Raw genomic sequence first — 14,896 nt, 5'->3', positions numbered from 1 at the left:
AAAAACAATTTAAATTGCGGGGATTTCATGAAAATAACCTGTTTACGGTGTATTAAAATTGCAAAAGTTGCTTATTTTTCCTGGAAAAGCTGTTGGGCTAAATATGGACAAAGTAAGATCACCGTGAATCAAAATAATTTCCTTCAACTTCACTAGTACCACAAGGCCCCCTGAACCAATGAATCACAGATAACCTTCTAGATGCTTATTCCTCACAGGTACTGTGTAAATGCATCTTTCACTTGACTGTTTAAACACAAATTAGAAGACTGAATGATATGAAAGAAACTCAAAGGACCATTTAATAACCCTAGATCAATCCCTGTTTATAAGGCATGCCATAAAAGAAATCCTTATTTAGCAAGATAGCACTCAGGGAAGCTTAAATGCCAACAGAGAAATGACTAGCCACCGTATAAGAGCAACTGGACAGCTACTGTCAAGGCTCCAACATGCCTCCAGGATAGAATGGAATGAAAATCCAATGAGCTACATAAATCCTTCTCACCTCTCTCTCTTCATGCGGTGTTTGCCCATCTAATCGACAATACTCATAGCCCCGCCACATACAATAATCTTCCAGAATATCCAGCAGACGGGTCATTTGGCTAAAAATGAGAACTCTGGAACCTGAGAGACAAATAAGTTCTAAGAAAACAATTCATCACACTGCTGAACTTACACTTATATTAAATAAAAGTGTGTTCTCTGTCCCATACACTGCCTCTCCATTTTACTCTATCCTTTCTTCTACAGCTTCTGGTACTGCTCCTTGCCCTCTATAACTTTCTCTCAGTTCCTAAGTCCCTTCCCCATACTAAAAACTGGCTTTCCCCTTCTGCTTCACTGGCATCTCCCTAGTCTCAGGAATTCCACCCCAAAGGTCTACAGCAGTAACAACTGGTCTTCTCAATTTTGGATCCTGATAATTACAGCCCACTACTTTTCGTCCATTTAAAATACCACTTTGTACACATCTATTTGGCTAAGGTGTGGAACCCTGGGTAGGTGCAATATGTGCCTCTGCAGAACACAGACATATTGCACATCACCTTGGGCTGCCCTGCTGAAGGCCAGGTCTTCTACAAGAGTAATGGCAGGGTTTGTTCCCAATACATTACTTTAAGGTCCCCATTTTTAGGCACTGTATTCTTTGCCATATGAATAGATGGATAAATTAAAAGGGATAAATTCATAGACCCACCCGCAGTGGGAACTAAATCTACACTCTTCCCCAGTTGTCTCCAGGTTTTTCCCCATCTAGGCTGCATCCAGAAATACATCCCATTTGCCCCTTTTCATTCAGTGGGATCCACCAGAGAACCTTAAAATTTCTTTCCCTCATAGTTTCACCCAGGGTTCTGTTTACTTGGTCACACCACAATGACGAAATACATTTCTAAATGAACAGTGACTCATAACAAGCCCTTCTTACCCTGCTCTTTGAGTTTTGATAGTAATTTATCCAGAGCAACCATTTTGCCACTGTTGGTCACAAGATGAGTATCAGTGGTATAGGGTGGGCCAGGCTCGGCACCATCAAAGAGGTATGGGTGATTACAGCACTTCCGCAGCTGCATCAGAATGTTCAACAGCCGCATCTTATCCATTTTTCCAGCCGAATTTAAGATATCAATATCTTTCATTAGAATCTTGGTATACCTAAAAGGTTATTGGACAATTTAAAAACAACTCTTTGTCCTTAGACGTATGAAAGCATACAAATATGAAGGCATCTAAATCCCAGTGCTTTACGTATTTACACAGTGGCAACTGGCATTTATTTAAGTGTGGTTTGCGTCTCTAATATTATTTTATTTTTCTGCAAAATGTGATTCTAACAAAGATTCATTAGCACTAGCTGCACACCCATCAGATTTGACAGTGGTTGGGGACAGGGAGGCCACTCCAAGCACAGACTAGGAGAAAGATAGGAAACAATGGGACAAGTTTCTGCACATTCTGAAGCCCCCAGCTGAGTTTATCCTGAAGTGCTACTATGGGCCAAGCATGGGCAGGAAGCCCTGCTACACGACCATAGTGAAACACAAATACCCATTTCCAGCTTAGCTCAAACACAACATCCTGCCCCAAAGCTACTGAATCTGGATACTAAAGTGGTAGCCAAGAGATATGCTGCCTCCTTCATCACACACCCACAAGCCAATTCCTGGCTTACAGGGAGGGACTGCATCTCTGACACCATTCCACTCTTTCTCTGTATACAAATTTCCTTAGTTCCATGTTGGAACTGAGGAAAAATTGTTTTTATACCTAAGGTTCACACCATGTAGAATGGCCTTGCTTCATCTCATCCTGAAACCAAGTTTCTGTCTTCTGTTTCTCTGAGGTGACAGCTCACAGTATAAAACACAGACAGAACATAGGGAATTGGTTTTATTTTTCATCTACATAGATACCTGTATGGATTATAATACTTAGCATTTATATAGTACATTTCAAGTGTACAAAGTGCTTCACATACATTGTCTCAGTAATATTTACTATAGTACTGTAAGGTAGGTCAGTACTATTATTTCTCTATTACAGACTAAGGTGCAGGGTTGGGACTGAGATGTGGTAGCTTGCCCAAGGCAATTTAATGAATGTGTAGCTTAAATCATATGTAGGTTTGAAGCGGGTCTTTACTGTTAATATGTTATAGTCACTATGTTAGGCCAGTATAATAGACTGATTTTAAATTAAATTTTAAAAAAGAATCTTACCATTCCCTCTGCATTTTGCTGAGTCCTAGATAAATTTTTACTTCTTTTTTAGGTGGCAAGCTCTTCTCCACCTCAGCTTTTATACGCCGTAACAAAAATGGCTTCAAAACCTAAAAATCAACACATCAACACATTTTACACATTGCTACAAGTCAGCATTTCAAGTATTTGTTTTGCCAGTGTCCTAGACTTCTTATACTGCTCTTGTGATACCTTTTCCTAATCCTAATTTTTTGAGGCTACTTGAGGTGGGAGAGCATGCAGAATACATGACCATTTCTCATGGTGTTTCTAGGAGCAACAGGAGCAACTAGAACCCCCGTACACAGAATGTATCTCCTAAAGACCTTGGTATCACAAATTGTGAAAGGGAAGTTTCAAGATGCGCCTCATTCTAAATACATTTACTGAGTGTATAGTATAAATAACTGAATGCTTTGCTTCTGTTGGGAAAAGACACAAAGGCACACATTAATAGTTATGTTAATAAGTAGTAAACAAATTCCACAAATTCTGTCTTATATCACATCACAATATACACAACACATTTCTCAGAAACGTACATTAAGATGTTACGCTAAGAATAATATACTATTCGTACAATACAATGGAAGAGAAATTAAATTTATTTCAGAAAGCAGAATCGCCATACTTACCGCGTGAAGTCTCTCTACAAGTTTTTGATCACCAAGGCAATTTTTAGTGTCAAACCATGAATCAAAGTCCTGTAAAAATTATGTTGTTGTTACTGGGTTTGTTGTTACTGGGTTTGTACTTTCAAAACTCAAGGGGAAATTTTAGTAAACTAGAAACGAAGCTGTCCACTGGAATCAGTGCGTCAAGTTCTTCCCTTCTTTAACATCTAGTAAAGCATACCTATGCCCTGACATTATTATATTTCTACCATAGATGTGCATCACTAGCATGCGGGCGTACGTGAACAGGCACAAGCAAATGTTGTTACAAATTGTGAAAAGCATCCCTGTGTCTCATATAATGTGCAGATCCACTTAAAATGTGGCCCAAAGTGGCTGAACCAACTTCTCAAAGCAGTTCCACCTACCCCTCCCTTCAAATGCTCGTGTAGAGTACACTGACTAAAAGCTAAGTCAATAGGAAACAATGCAGTTCAGATACACCAATACTATAAACTAATACTTGCATCTGAAAGATGCAATGACAATTTAGTCCCTCTCCTCCTGTAAAATGTCCTCTACCCACAGTGACCATTTCAGTTGCTCATTATGCAACTTCACTATGTAACAGTACAGTCATACCCATGTTACGTCCGCTTCATGTTACAGTCTTTCAGGTTATGCCCCACGGTACCAGAAAGGGTTACTTCCGGGTTTCACCGCTCACGCATGCGCAGAAACGCAAAATGATGTCACGCGCATGCACAGAAGTGGCAAATTACAACCTGCCTGTGCGCAGATGCGCCACTGCGAATTGCACTCTTTTCATGATGCAAATGGGCCTCCGGAACGGATTGTGTTCGCAACCAGAGGTACCACTGTATTAAGAATCTGCTACATAATTTTTTTCCTAACTTCCCTCTCTATTCATTTACCTTCTCTTAAGAATGTAAACCATTATAATATGATAAAAAGATAACTTAAATTATTGGCAAAAGTTAGGTTACCATATAAAGTGTGCAAAACCAAAAAATAGGACTTTAACATAATGTACAATCTCACCTCTGCAGAATTGAAGACATCAGGCAAAAGGAAATTGAGCAATGCCCATAGTTCATGAAGATTATTCTGTAAGGGAGTTCCTGTTAATAGCAACCGGTTTGTTGTCTTGAACTCTCGAACAATTTCAGAGAGCTAGGAAATTTTTTAGAAGAGCACTTGTTACTACTACATTACTACCATACTCCAGGATACATTTTTTACAAACGAAAGTACATACAAAGTATTTCAAAATGAAGCTCCAAACTCCCATAACCTAAGATAATAATTACAAGCATTATTAATAGTTCAGATGTAACAGTTAGTGTTTTAAATTCTTCATTTTTTCCCTGCCTGCCATTCTGAAAGGAACTTCCTATTGCTTCCTATTTTCTCAAAGTGTACAAAAAGTTATCCTTCCATTCAAGAGTTACCAGATTTTTCCACTATCCTAGTATTCTGAAGTATTTCTCTAGGTATCTACAGAAATAAAGCTTAGACTCACCTTAGATTTTTCATTCTTGATTCGATGGGCTTCATCAATCACCAGATACCTCCAGTTGAATTTTTTGAAAACAGACTTCTCTTTAATTACCATTTCATAGGAGGTAACGCACACATCCCACTCTCCAGGCATCATAACATCACGGATAAAAGCAGCCTAATGAAAAATGAACATGGTAAACACTTCTAGATAGGTAAGCTGAATAGGGCCACCTAACTCATTTGGAAGCTGCTGCTGCAGCCATATACTAGTTATAAGGGGAAAGCATTTCACAAAAATGAAGAAGAAATGGAAGGTGGGGAGGAAATCAAGTTCCATAAAGGCTAATACAATGACTCACCCCCCCCCCCCCCCGTAAATAAATAAAAATCAATGATGACAAATATATATTTAAAAATAAAGGAGGGGAGGGATAAGTGAATGCCTCTTCTCAGATGAACCTTGGTGTGACATATGCATCTTAAAATGAAGTACAGTGGTGCCTCACAAGACGAAAAGAATCCGTTCCGCGATTCTCTTCGTCTAGCGGTTTTTTCGTCTTGCGAAGCAAGCCCATTGACAGCTTAGCGGATTAGCGCTATTAGCGGTCTAGCGGCTTTTAGCGATCAGCTGTTAAGCGGCTTATCAGCGGAACAGCTGATAAGCGGCTTAGCGGCTTAGGAAAGGGGGGGGAGCGAAAAAAACCCGCGGGAACTCGCAAGATTTTTTCATCTTGCGAAGCAACCCCGTAGAGAAATTCGTTTAGCGAAGCGCCTCCAAAACGGAAAACCCTTTCGTCTAGCGGGTTTTCCGTCTTGCGAGGCGTTCGTCTTGCGGAGCACCACTGTATGTCATTCATTAATACATACAATACTTTTAAATCCCACCCCTTCTCCAAACGGAGTCTGAGGGGGCTAGCAAGAATAAACAACACAGCCATACAAAATCTGATAAAAAGTTAAAAAACAAAATCATAGTAAAACAAGAAGAACATTAGTGATGTGTGGTTTAACCTGTAAACTGCTGTGCACAATTATGATGCTATACAAATGCAATAGCGGAAAGGCATTACACTCCCAACTTGAAAAGCAAGTCACTTCTTTACATAGTGCTCACTTACCCTGGCATCCTTGTCTCCAATGAGACAAACGGCACGTAGAGATGGAACCCAGCGTTTAAATTCATTCATCCAGTTGTGCAAAGTCGATTTGGGGACCAGAACCATGTGTGGGCCAGGAATGTTTCGGTAATGTTTCAGATAGCCCAGCAATGCAATTGTTTGCAGAGTCTTTCCTAGACCCTACAATAGTATTAAAAATTATTTAAAGTTATGCATCATTGTTAGCAGCACTGAACTGATTTCCATTTATAATAATGAGTAGAAAAGTTTACAAACATGGTACAATTTATGGAATAGAAATCTGCCATAATTTCAATATATTGCAATATGCAAATTACAACTCTGGTTAGAGTTTGTTTTGAGATAATAAAACTACAGCTTCTCATAAGCATTCCTTTGCAATATGCATGAATTATTACAGAGAATGAATTTTTTAATTACATTTTGCTCTTAGCTATGTTACAACTGAATATTTGAGTCTCAGTCTGTACTACTGCTATGCATTATGCATCTTTTCTTTGAATTACACACAATTGTTATTCCTTGACTCTCTGAGTTCAGTAAATTTTCTACATACCAAAGAGAAAATGCCCACATAATACTAGGAAATGCTAATGGCAGGCAAGTTGTGATACTTATCTCCTCTGTCACTATACTGAATTCTATTTCCACCAAAGTTCAACAGACCTGCTGTCAATGAACCCATGAGAAATCTTTCATGAGCTCAGTCAATAGTACGTCAGTTTAGACATAGTGATCTTCTTCATCTAACACATCATGGTTTGTCAGAGAGAGCAAGCATTGTGCTGCCTTCTCTCGTCTTCTATGCCACAACAGTATTAATTCTGCAGTTTGTTAAGCCGTAGTTTCCCATTTCATCTGAACCAGGAAACTCTGGTTTATTAATCCTGAACTATAAAAATAAAATGAAACCATAATCAGATCCTGGTCCGTAGTTCAAGATTAATAAACCAGTTTCCCAGTTCAGATGTTATGGGAAAGTGTTGCTTAACGAACTCCAAAAGCAATGTATTGTGGTGCTCATAATACAACACTCTTGATCAAATAAACCATGATTTATTAGACCAAGATCATTATGCCTTATCTGGCAGCACAATTCACAACTAAGAAAATGAATGGGACATTTACTATTTATTTCAATAAGGGTTGGGAACAGTTCGCAACCATTTATTTATAGTTGTCATCTTAGCAGCCATTAATTACTTTCATTACCTGGGGCAAGCAAGAATCATGTAGAGGCAACCAGACAGAAAGCTCAAGTAAACTGAGGGTCAATTGGTTCTTCTTTCCTGTCACCCCAGTCAGGCACCACAAATGACTAACATGGACATATGACAGGATAAATTTGTACTTCCATGAATGCCATCAGGGAGTCACATTCTTCTAGCCAGTTTCATCTGACTAGCTTATTAGGAATCATAGCTTATCAGAATCACAAAGATAATAAGAAACACCATTGCTTTTAGTAATAGCTGTATGATATCCGAAGACAATGGATTTAAAATCTTACTCCAAATATTCTCCAATTAGCTAATAATTATGGACTAAGTATGCTGAAGAGACTTATTCCCAAAGTTGTACTAAAACCACCTGGATTACTTAAAGCATAGGAAATGTGGACTCCAATCTAAAACTGTTCTTTAAATTCATGAGAGTTTAAAAAGTAGTTTGAGGATTTGACAAGGGAGACATCATTGGAGGTCCACATCTGGCTTATGGCCACTGACTTCAATGAGAATTACATTTTTATTTAAAACCATTTTTTCTGCTTGGAGAATTGTCTTCTTCCAAGAGATATACACTTCAATTCCACCCCAAAGATGTACTCCAAAAAGAAAGCTTTTTACCATTTCATCTGCCAAAATGCCGTTCACGCCATTTTCGTAAAGGGAGATCATCCAGTTCAACCCCCTAACCTGATAGTCTCGTAACGTTCCTCCTTTAACATCTGCAAAGCACATAAAATGTGACTTTTTATCTATATGCTTGATTATAATATTATTTCCTAACTCGTTTAAGAAAATGGAAAAAGATTTTAATAAATATACTCACACGAAGGCGATTCCTCAAATCTAATACACACATTTGAGGTTTTTCGACTTTCTGAAAGTAGCTCTTCATCCTCCTCTTGCTCTGTGCGCCTATGGCGATAACTGAAGAAAAAATGAAGAAACTAGTCAAACCTATGATGTGCTTTCCACAAGGACTTTTTTGTATGCCACAAAAGTCCTGCCTTTTTCCTGTAGTAGAGCAAGGAATCTCAAATAAGTTGCTCCTCTTAACTCACTCCACAAGGAAGGACTATGTGAATATGAAACATGTTCATTAAAGGGTGGGGCAGCCCCTGCCCCAGTTCCTTCCTGCCTACTCAATCAGCCATTTCCTCACACGTTTGGTAGCCCTTCTTTTCTCTCTTCACTTCCTTTTGGGGCTACTCTTCATACATGGAACAGGAAAGGAGGATGAATTTAGACCAGTGTCAGGACATTATGCCTACCATCTTTTCACCTCTCTAGAGCTGCTGAATTCAACTATCTTGGACAATTCTTCAAGCCATGAATCAAAGTCATGCTGAGGAGGCACGGTGGTTTGAGGAGCCTCCTGGGTGCCAAGACCAGCAAAGCAAAAACCATCCTCAGCAGTGGCCATGAGGCAGATACTGCAAAGGCCAGTGAGGTCATGGTTTGCTTCAATCTGCCCAACAGGGCCTGATCTATGACCACAGAGGGTGTTCATACTTGAAGAGGGTATCCTCCCGCTATTAAGTCTCCGCACCTCGAATTCTACTGGAAAACAAAAACCCAGGATTGGCCAGAGAGAGGTGCTTCTCACTGGAGGGTAGACCTTTGTGGGCCTAAGAAGGGAAGTGGGCCTAGTGGCAGTGCACAATCCCAAAACAGTAAAGGGCAAAAAAAATCCTCATTAGCTCTCTTCTCCCCATGCCAATTCCTGGCTTACAGGGAGGGACTGCATCTCTGACACCATTCCACTCTTTCTCTGTATACAAATTTCCTTAGTTCCATGTTGGAACTGAGGAAAAATTGTTTTTATACCTAAGGTTCATCTCATCCTGAAACCAAGTTTCTGTCTTCTGTTTCGCTGAGGTGACAGCTCACAGTATAAAACACAGACAGAACATAGGGAATTGGTTTTATTTTTCATCTACATAGATACCTGTATGGATTATGAAGTGGGCCTAGTGGCAGTGCACAATCCCAAAACAGTGAAGGGCAAAAAAAATCCTCATTGGCTCTCTTCTCCCCATGCCTGAATTTGCTGGCCATCTCAGCTTCAAGAGATGGCACTTTCACTCTCTCAAACCACACCCTACCCTTGTCAGGCATAAAAGCCATGATTCGTCCAGCACAGAGCTGGAGAATAACACAGTCCTGAGGCAGCCAAGCTGCAGGGACAGGCAGGGTAAGCAGCAGGCTGCAGCAAAGGTATCAGAGCCCAAACTATCAGCTTAATCAGCTTCACCCTAGCCTAAGAAGCTAGACCACAGGACCCCTTTTAATGAAGGCTCGAGCCATGATCCTTGCCCCAGCAGCAAACCTAAATCAAGAGGAGACAGGTTCTGCATAGTAGGTGTGGTCCAGTTGCCATGGGCAAGGAGACACCCCGGGAGCCTCAAGTAGAGCATCTTCCATCTTCCATTCCAGGAGCATATTATGGCAAAGGTTCATTGCAAGATGAGGCTGTACCACAAAGTCACAGTCACTGACATGATAGCTTACTCTTTTTAGGTTTTCTAGGGTTTTTATGGTTTTCCGGGAGTGTTCTAGCTTTAGGCAATTTTGCTTATATGTTTGATGGCCAGGAAAGTAACTCCCATGTAAACTGCAAGTTACCTGTACAGGTTTGCATATAAAAGATGCACTGCATTAAACCCACATAGCATTTAATATCAAACAGTAATTTAAATTAAAAAGACATACTCTCCAGCCGAAAGTAAGCTCTGCTTTTCATCCTTTTTTATTCGTGGTCGTCCAAGTTTCACTTTCAGGGGAGATGTTGGTGATTTCTGCGCCGCAGGTTGAATAAAATGTGCAAAGAGTTCTGTCTGCTTCAACAGGAATTCAAATCTCTTGGCTCGATCTGTTTTCTATATTCAACGCAACAAACACAGTATTTATTTCATTTATCTTTATTTTATACATTTGTATTTCACTTTTTCAGAAAATATCCTCACAAAGTGGGCAAATGCAGTGTAGAAAAATGACCAAACAACAGAGTACAAAAATACATTTTGAAACTTTTAAAATACCTCAAAGCCTTACAAGAATCCATTCATAAAGAAGCATGGCAGCAAAATAATATATCAAATACAATATAAACTGCACTCTTCCTAATCAAGAATACAATATTTTTTCAATTTCTGTAGTGTAAACCTGAAGATCTCAGAAAAATCTCAGAAAAATACAAGATAAAAACACAAATTACATAATAAAAACAAGAACATAAACAAACCAATAACACACACCCTCCCATTAACACATTTAAAAGGATAGAGGATGTTAATCAGCCAAAGGTCTGATTGAAGAAGAATGTTTTTGCCCGGCACCTAAAAGTGTATAATAAAGTCACTAGGTGAACCTCCCTGGAGAGAGCATACACAAAGGGAGAGCCACTGCAGAAAAGACCCATTCTCATACTGCCACCCTTTGGACCTCTCATGGATGAGGCATACCAAGAAGGGCCTCTGATGATTATCGCAGGTTCCCAGTAGGTTCTTTGGGAAGAGGTAGTTCCTGAGGTATTGAGATCCTCAGCCATGTAAAACTTCATAGTTCAAAACCAACACTTTGAATTGGGCCTGGAAACTAATTGGCAGCCAATGCAGTCAGTCCAGGATTGGTGTAACATGCTCAAATTGTCTTGCCCTGTGAGGAACCTGGCCACTGAAATCTGCACCAGCCAAAGTTTCTGAACTGTCTTCAGAGGCAGTCCTACGTATAACACATTGCAGTAATCTAACCTAGAAGTTACCAAAGCATAGACAACAGTAGTTAGACTATCACTGTCCAGATGATGGGTGCAGCTGAGCTACCAGCCAAAGCTGATAGAAAGCACTCCACACCCGTGAGGCCACCTGAGTCCTAAGCGACAGCAAAAGATCCAGAAGTACCCCCAGGTTGCTTACACACTTCATCCAAGGAAGTATAGCCCCATCAAGAGCAGGCAACCTCCCATCCATCCTGTCTAGGGAACCACCCATTAAGACTGCCTCATTCTTATCTGGATTGAGCTTCAGTGTGTTGGCTCTCATCTAGTCCATTATCAAGGCAAGACAACAGTCCAGCATATCCACTGAAGGTTCCATGGAGCCAAAGAGCAGTCCCCATCCAAGTAGAAGTGGAACCACTGCAAAGTGGTGCCACCCAGGGAACCAATATGGCTCTACGAAGCAGGAAAGGGCACCCAGGAGCGATCATATCAACAGCCCAATCTATTCAGATGTTCCAGAGGTCAGCCAGCGCTTAGACAGGAGCACCCTTCATATCAGCCAGAATATTCCACAGAACTGTCTTGAAATCCACTGGCTCCATTAGCCGCTGAGGGCGGACCATTCCAAAAGGTCCACTGCCTCTGCAGAGAGGAAAGGGTGCTGAAAGTCTAGATCTCAACAGGAAGTGATCTGACCATGACAAGCAACTGATGTCAATATTCCCCATCTTCAGATTACCCTTTCTGCCAAGTTGAGAAAACAAGATCCAGAATGTGACCTGCAACATGCATTGGACCAGTGACATACCGGTACTGTGACAGCCCCATGGTTTCATGGCATATGCTACACAGTTCTTCTTTTGTAAGGATGGCCTAAGTAAGAAACAGCTGGTGAATTGTAGTGGCTATGAAAATAAAGCTGCAATCCTATACACATTTACCTAAGAATAAGCCCCATTAAGATGAGTTACAACATTTTTTTTTATTTGTACCCCACCCATCTGACTGGCTTGCCCCAGCCAACATATATAAAAGCATGCTTAGGAGTATACATGCTTACACTGTGAACCAAGAAGTCCAGAGTTCAAATTCTGTCTCTATCACAAACACACTAGGTGACTACTAACAAGCCACACTTTCTCTGCTTCCCATCTCCAGCATGGTAGCAATATTTATCATTATCCAGCTCTACAAGTCTATCTGTAGCTGCTTCTGTCCCCTCCCAGTAGAGACCAAAGCCTGGAAACTAGACTATGACAAATGTCAGACTAGAACAGGGAAGATTTGGACTCAAATCTTCATTCAGCCATAAACCCACTGAATGACCTTGGATCAGTCACCCTTGGGACATCCATCTTTCTCTCCCCTCCCGCCATGGTTTCTTCCTAAAATGGCTATAGCCAACCTGCAAATGAAAAGAGAAAGGAAAAACTGATCTGTCTGATTTCTCCTGCTCTCTGGCCGATCTCTCTCCCCACCTTCCTCTACGTTTTCCATCTGAAAATAGTTGCAGTCAACCAGCAAAGCACAAACAAACAAAGATAACTCCAGCTATCTGAATCAGCCATGCATGTAGTGGGGTTTGGGCATATTTTTTTTATATTTGGATAAATGGACAACAAACATTCAGATAGCGGGACCTGCATGTATATACAAATGTTAAGCAGTTTATTTTAATTTAAGCTAAAAAGGAGGATAGCATAACATTTCACCACATGAGGGCAACATAACACAGCATAAAATTTCTTGATGCTTTGAGGCCTTTTGTGGGGGAAAACATTTAACATACAGGATTTGAAAAAGAACAGACTAAAACTGAGCAGAGCTCTATTTAGAATAATAAGCAAGAGCTTCCTGTATTTTCTGGTTATTTCTTCCTTTGCTTTTCTGTCTTTTTGAGACACTGCTCAGGAAGTATGCTGAAGCTAAGGTTTTAAAGAATGAGCAAAGGGGAGATACAAATTTCTTCAAGTCCAAAAATAGCATACACTCTGTAGTAGGCACACAATAATATCCTACACGTCTATTTAGAAATAATGCTCCCAAGTAAATGTGCATAAGATTACAACCACACTATCTTTCTACAAACTTGGAAGCAACAATACACAACTCCTTCAAAGAATGAGGAAACCAGCCAGGTGTCAGCTGTTTTTAACTTGAAGACTGTCTTAATGTTTGTCTCCTTACTTACAGGAGTTCTTGAGGCAGATTTTGAATACTGGCTAACTGAAAAGTCTGATTCCATTAGCAGCTCTGAGAAACTGCAGGATGACTGCTATAATGTTATCATACTTGGGCAGCTGAAGTTAATTCTTGACAGAATTTCATAGAAACAAGTGAATGATTAAATGTTGGTTATCATTCAGTTTCCTCTTCAATGGAATCTGTAGACTTTCAGAGCTAATTCTTATTTAGCAAGATTCATATCAATAAGAGTTTCTAATATGGATATTTTCTTACGTTGTACTATACTTTCGCTCGACAGATCCTAAGCATTAGGTCTTTCTATACCACAATAGCCAACATGGTGCCCTCCAATTCTCATCACACCAGCCTGCATGGCTAGTGATCAAGAATGGTGGTAGCAGCAGTCCACACAAAATCTAAAGCGTAACACACTGGCTATCTCTGTTCTATACTGTACTATACTATACTATACTATTTTATATTTTATACTATACTATTTTATATTTTATTCAAATTGTTTAACTTTATTGTCAACAGTGATCTTAATCTTTAGGGGTTTTCCCTCTCAAGGGAAAATCTCTTCTTTTTCTCTACCAAGAAACATTCTAGCAATAGTGAAAAGCTACTATAAATTTCAAACATAATTACAGATTTGCTTGAAATACAAAACCACTGAGTGCTGCCAAAAGTAATGTAATCAGGCTGGAATGGTAACTATGGTTAATGGCATCCAAACAAAGCAGAATCTGGAAGCCAACTTGAACTCATGGCTTCATATTCTGGCTTGTTTGGAAGACATTAACCATAGTTTCCCAATTCTGATATAATAGAAAGCTATTGTTAACTGTAGCTTCCTGGCTTCTCTACTCACTCATGCAAAGGAATGAGCAAACTGGTTGTGCATGAAGCTTGTTCCTATCTCATCTTATTAAGCTAATATTTGATTATGCAAATACAGTCACTGTTTGAACAACAGAGAGTAACCCAATCTAATAGAGGACAATGTTACTCTATACTTTTAATGTGTGGAAGAGAGAATTTCAGAAGTGCAACTTTCCTCACTTTTCTGACAAACTGCATCTTCCACATAGTCTTTAAAAGTAGTACAGTAGTCTACTCTTCTCTTGTGTATGATCATCCTAAGGAAAGATCACTAGAATATTAAAAAGATTTGTTGAGCATCAGTTTTAGAATCAAAACAATGATTTCTCTCAAGGCTACTGACATGAGAAAATGTTTTTACTTTTTAAGCAGTAGTAAAAACTTCTCACACCAAATGACGGAACCTAGAATAGATGATGTTGTTTGGATTTTAAAAGACATGTAAGACAATTATGTGTAACACACACTTACTCCGTTCACATATAAAATGGGGGTAGAGGGATCTAATTTTAAAGGAGCACAAAGAAAAGTGGACCAAAACCTGCCCTTTTTATTGGCTTACCTTATTGCACTCTGTAACTTTTAAGCAGTTTTCCAACAGACCGGGTCCAATACTACAAATAGGGTTGGAGGGGATAAATTTGCTAAAATCTATGGAAAGCAGTAAAGTAAGATGGGTCTTATGCTTCTTTTGGGTAACAGCAGACTCCTCCACCTCAGCTTTATTATATGTGAAGATAGAAACAAATGCCTCAAATTTCACCACAGTTACTTGGGAGCAAGCCAGAGACAGGGGAAAACTGAATTCCACGTAAGCATGCACGGGATCAGGCTGCACATACTACATACACAAACT

At 39.8% G+C, this 14,896-nt stretch overlaps 1 protein-coding gene across 1 annotated transcript in view; it reads right to left on the bottom strand.

The window, feature by feature from the left end:
* Nucleotides 1-14,896, bottom strand: part of SMARCA1 (SNF2 related chromatin remodeling ATPase 1) — a 46,095-nt gene that overhangs the window by 27,736 nt on the left and 3,463 nt on the right. The window contains exons 3-12 of the mRNA XM_079961618.1: nucleotides 9,963-10,129; nucleotides 8,077-8,177; nucleotides 7,872-7,972; nucleotides 6,004-6,183; nucleotides 4,905-5,060; nucleotides 4,424-4,555; nucleotides 3,383-3,451; nucleotides 2,727-2,836; nucleotides 1,436-1,662; nucleotides 509-630 (exon numbers count right to left, since the gene is read on the bottom strand). Coding sequence (XP_079817744.1) covers nucleotides 509-630; nucleotides 1,436-1,662; nucleotides 2,727-2,836; nucleotides 3,383-3,451; nucleotides 4,424-4,555; nucleotides 4,905-5,060; nucleotides 6,004-6,183; nucleotides 7,872-7,972; nucleotides 8,077-8,177; nucleotides 9,963-10,129 — 1,365 coding nt within the window. The remainder of the gene's footprint in view (nucleotides 1-508; nucleotides 631-1,435; nucleotides 1,663-2,726; nucleotides 2,837-3,382; nucleotides 3,452-4,423; nucleotides 4,556-4,904; nucleotides 5,061-6,003; nucleotides 6,184-7,871; nucleotides 7,973-8,076; nucleotides 8,178-9,962; nucleotides 10,130-14,896) is intronic.

This window comes from Podarcis cretensis (assembly GCF_951804945.1).
Source record: "Podarcis cretensis genome assembly, chromosome: Z".
NCBI classification, from domain to species: domain Eukaryota; kingdom Metazoa; phylum Chordata; class Lepidosauria; order Squamata; family Lacertidae; genus Podarcis; species Podarcis cretensis.
The sequence above is the reverse complement of the archived record's forward strand: the minus strand, read 5'-3'. Positions and strand labels throughout refer to the sequence as shown.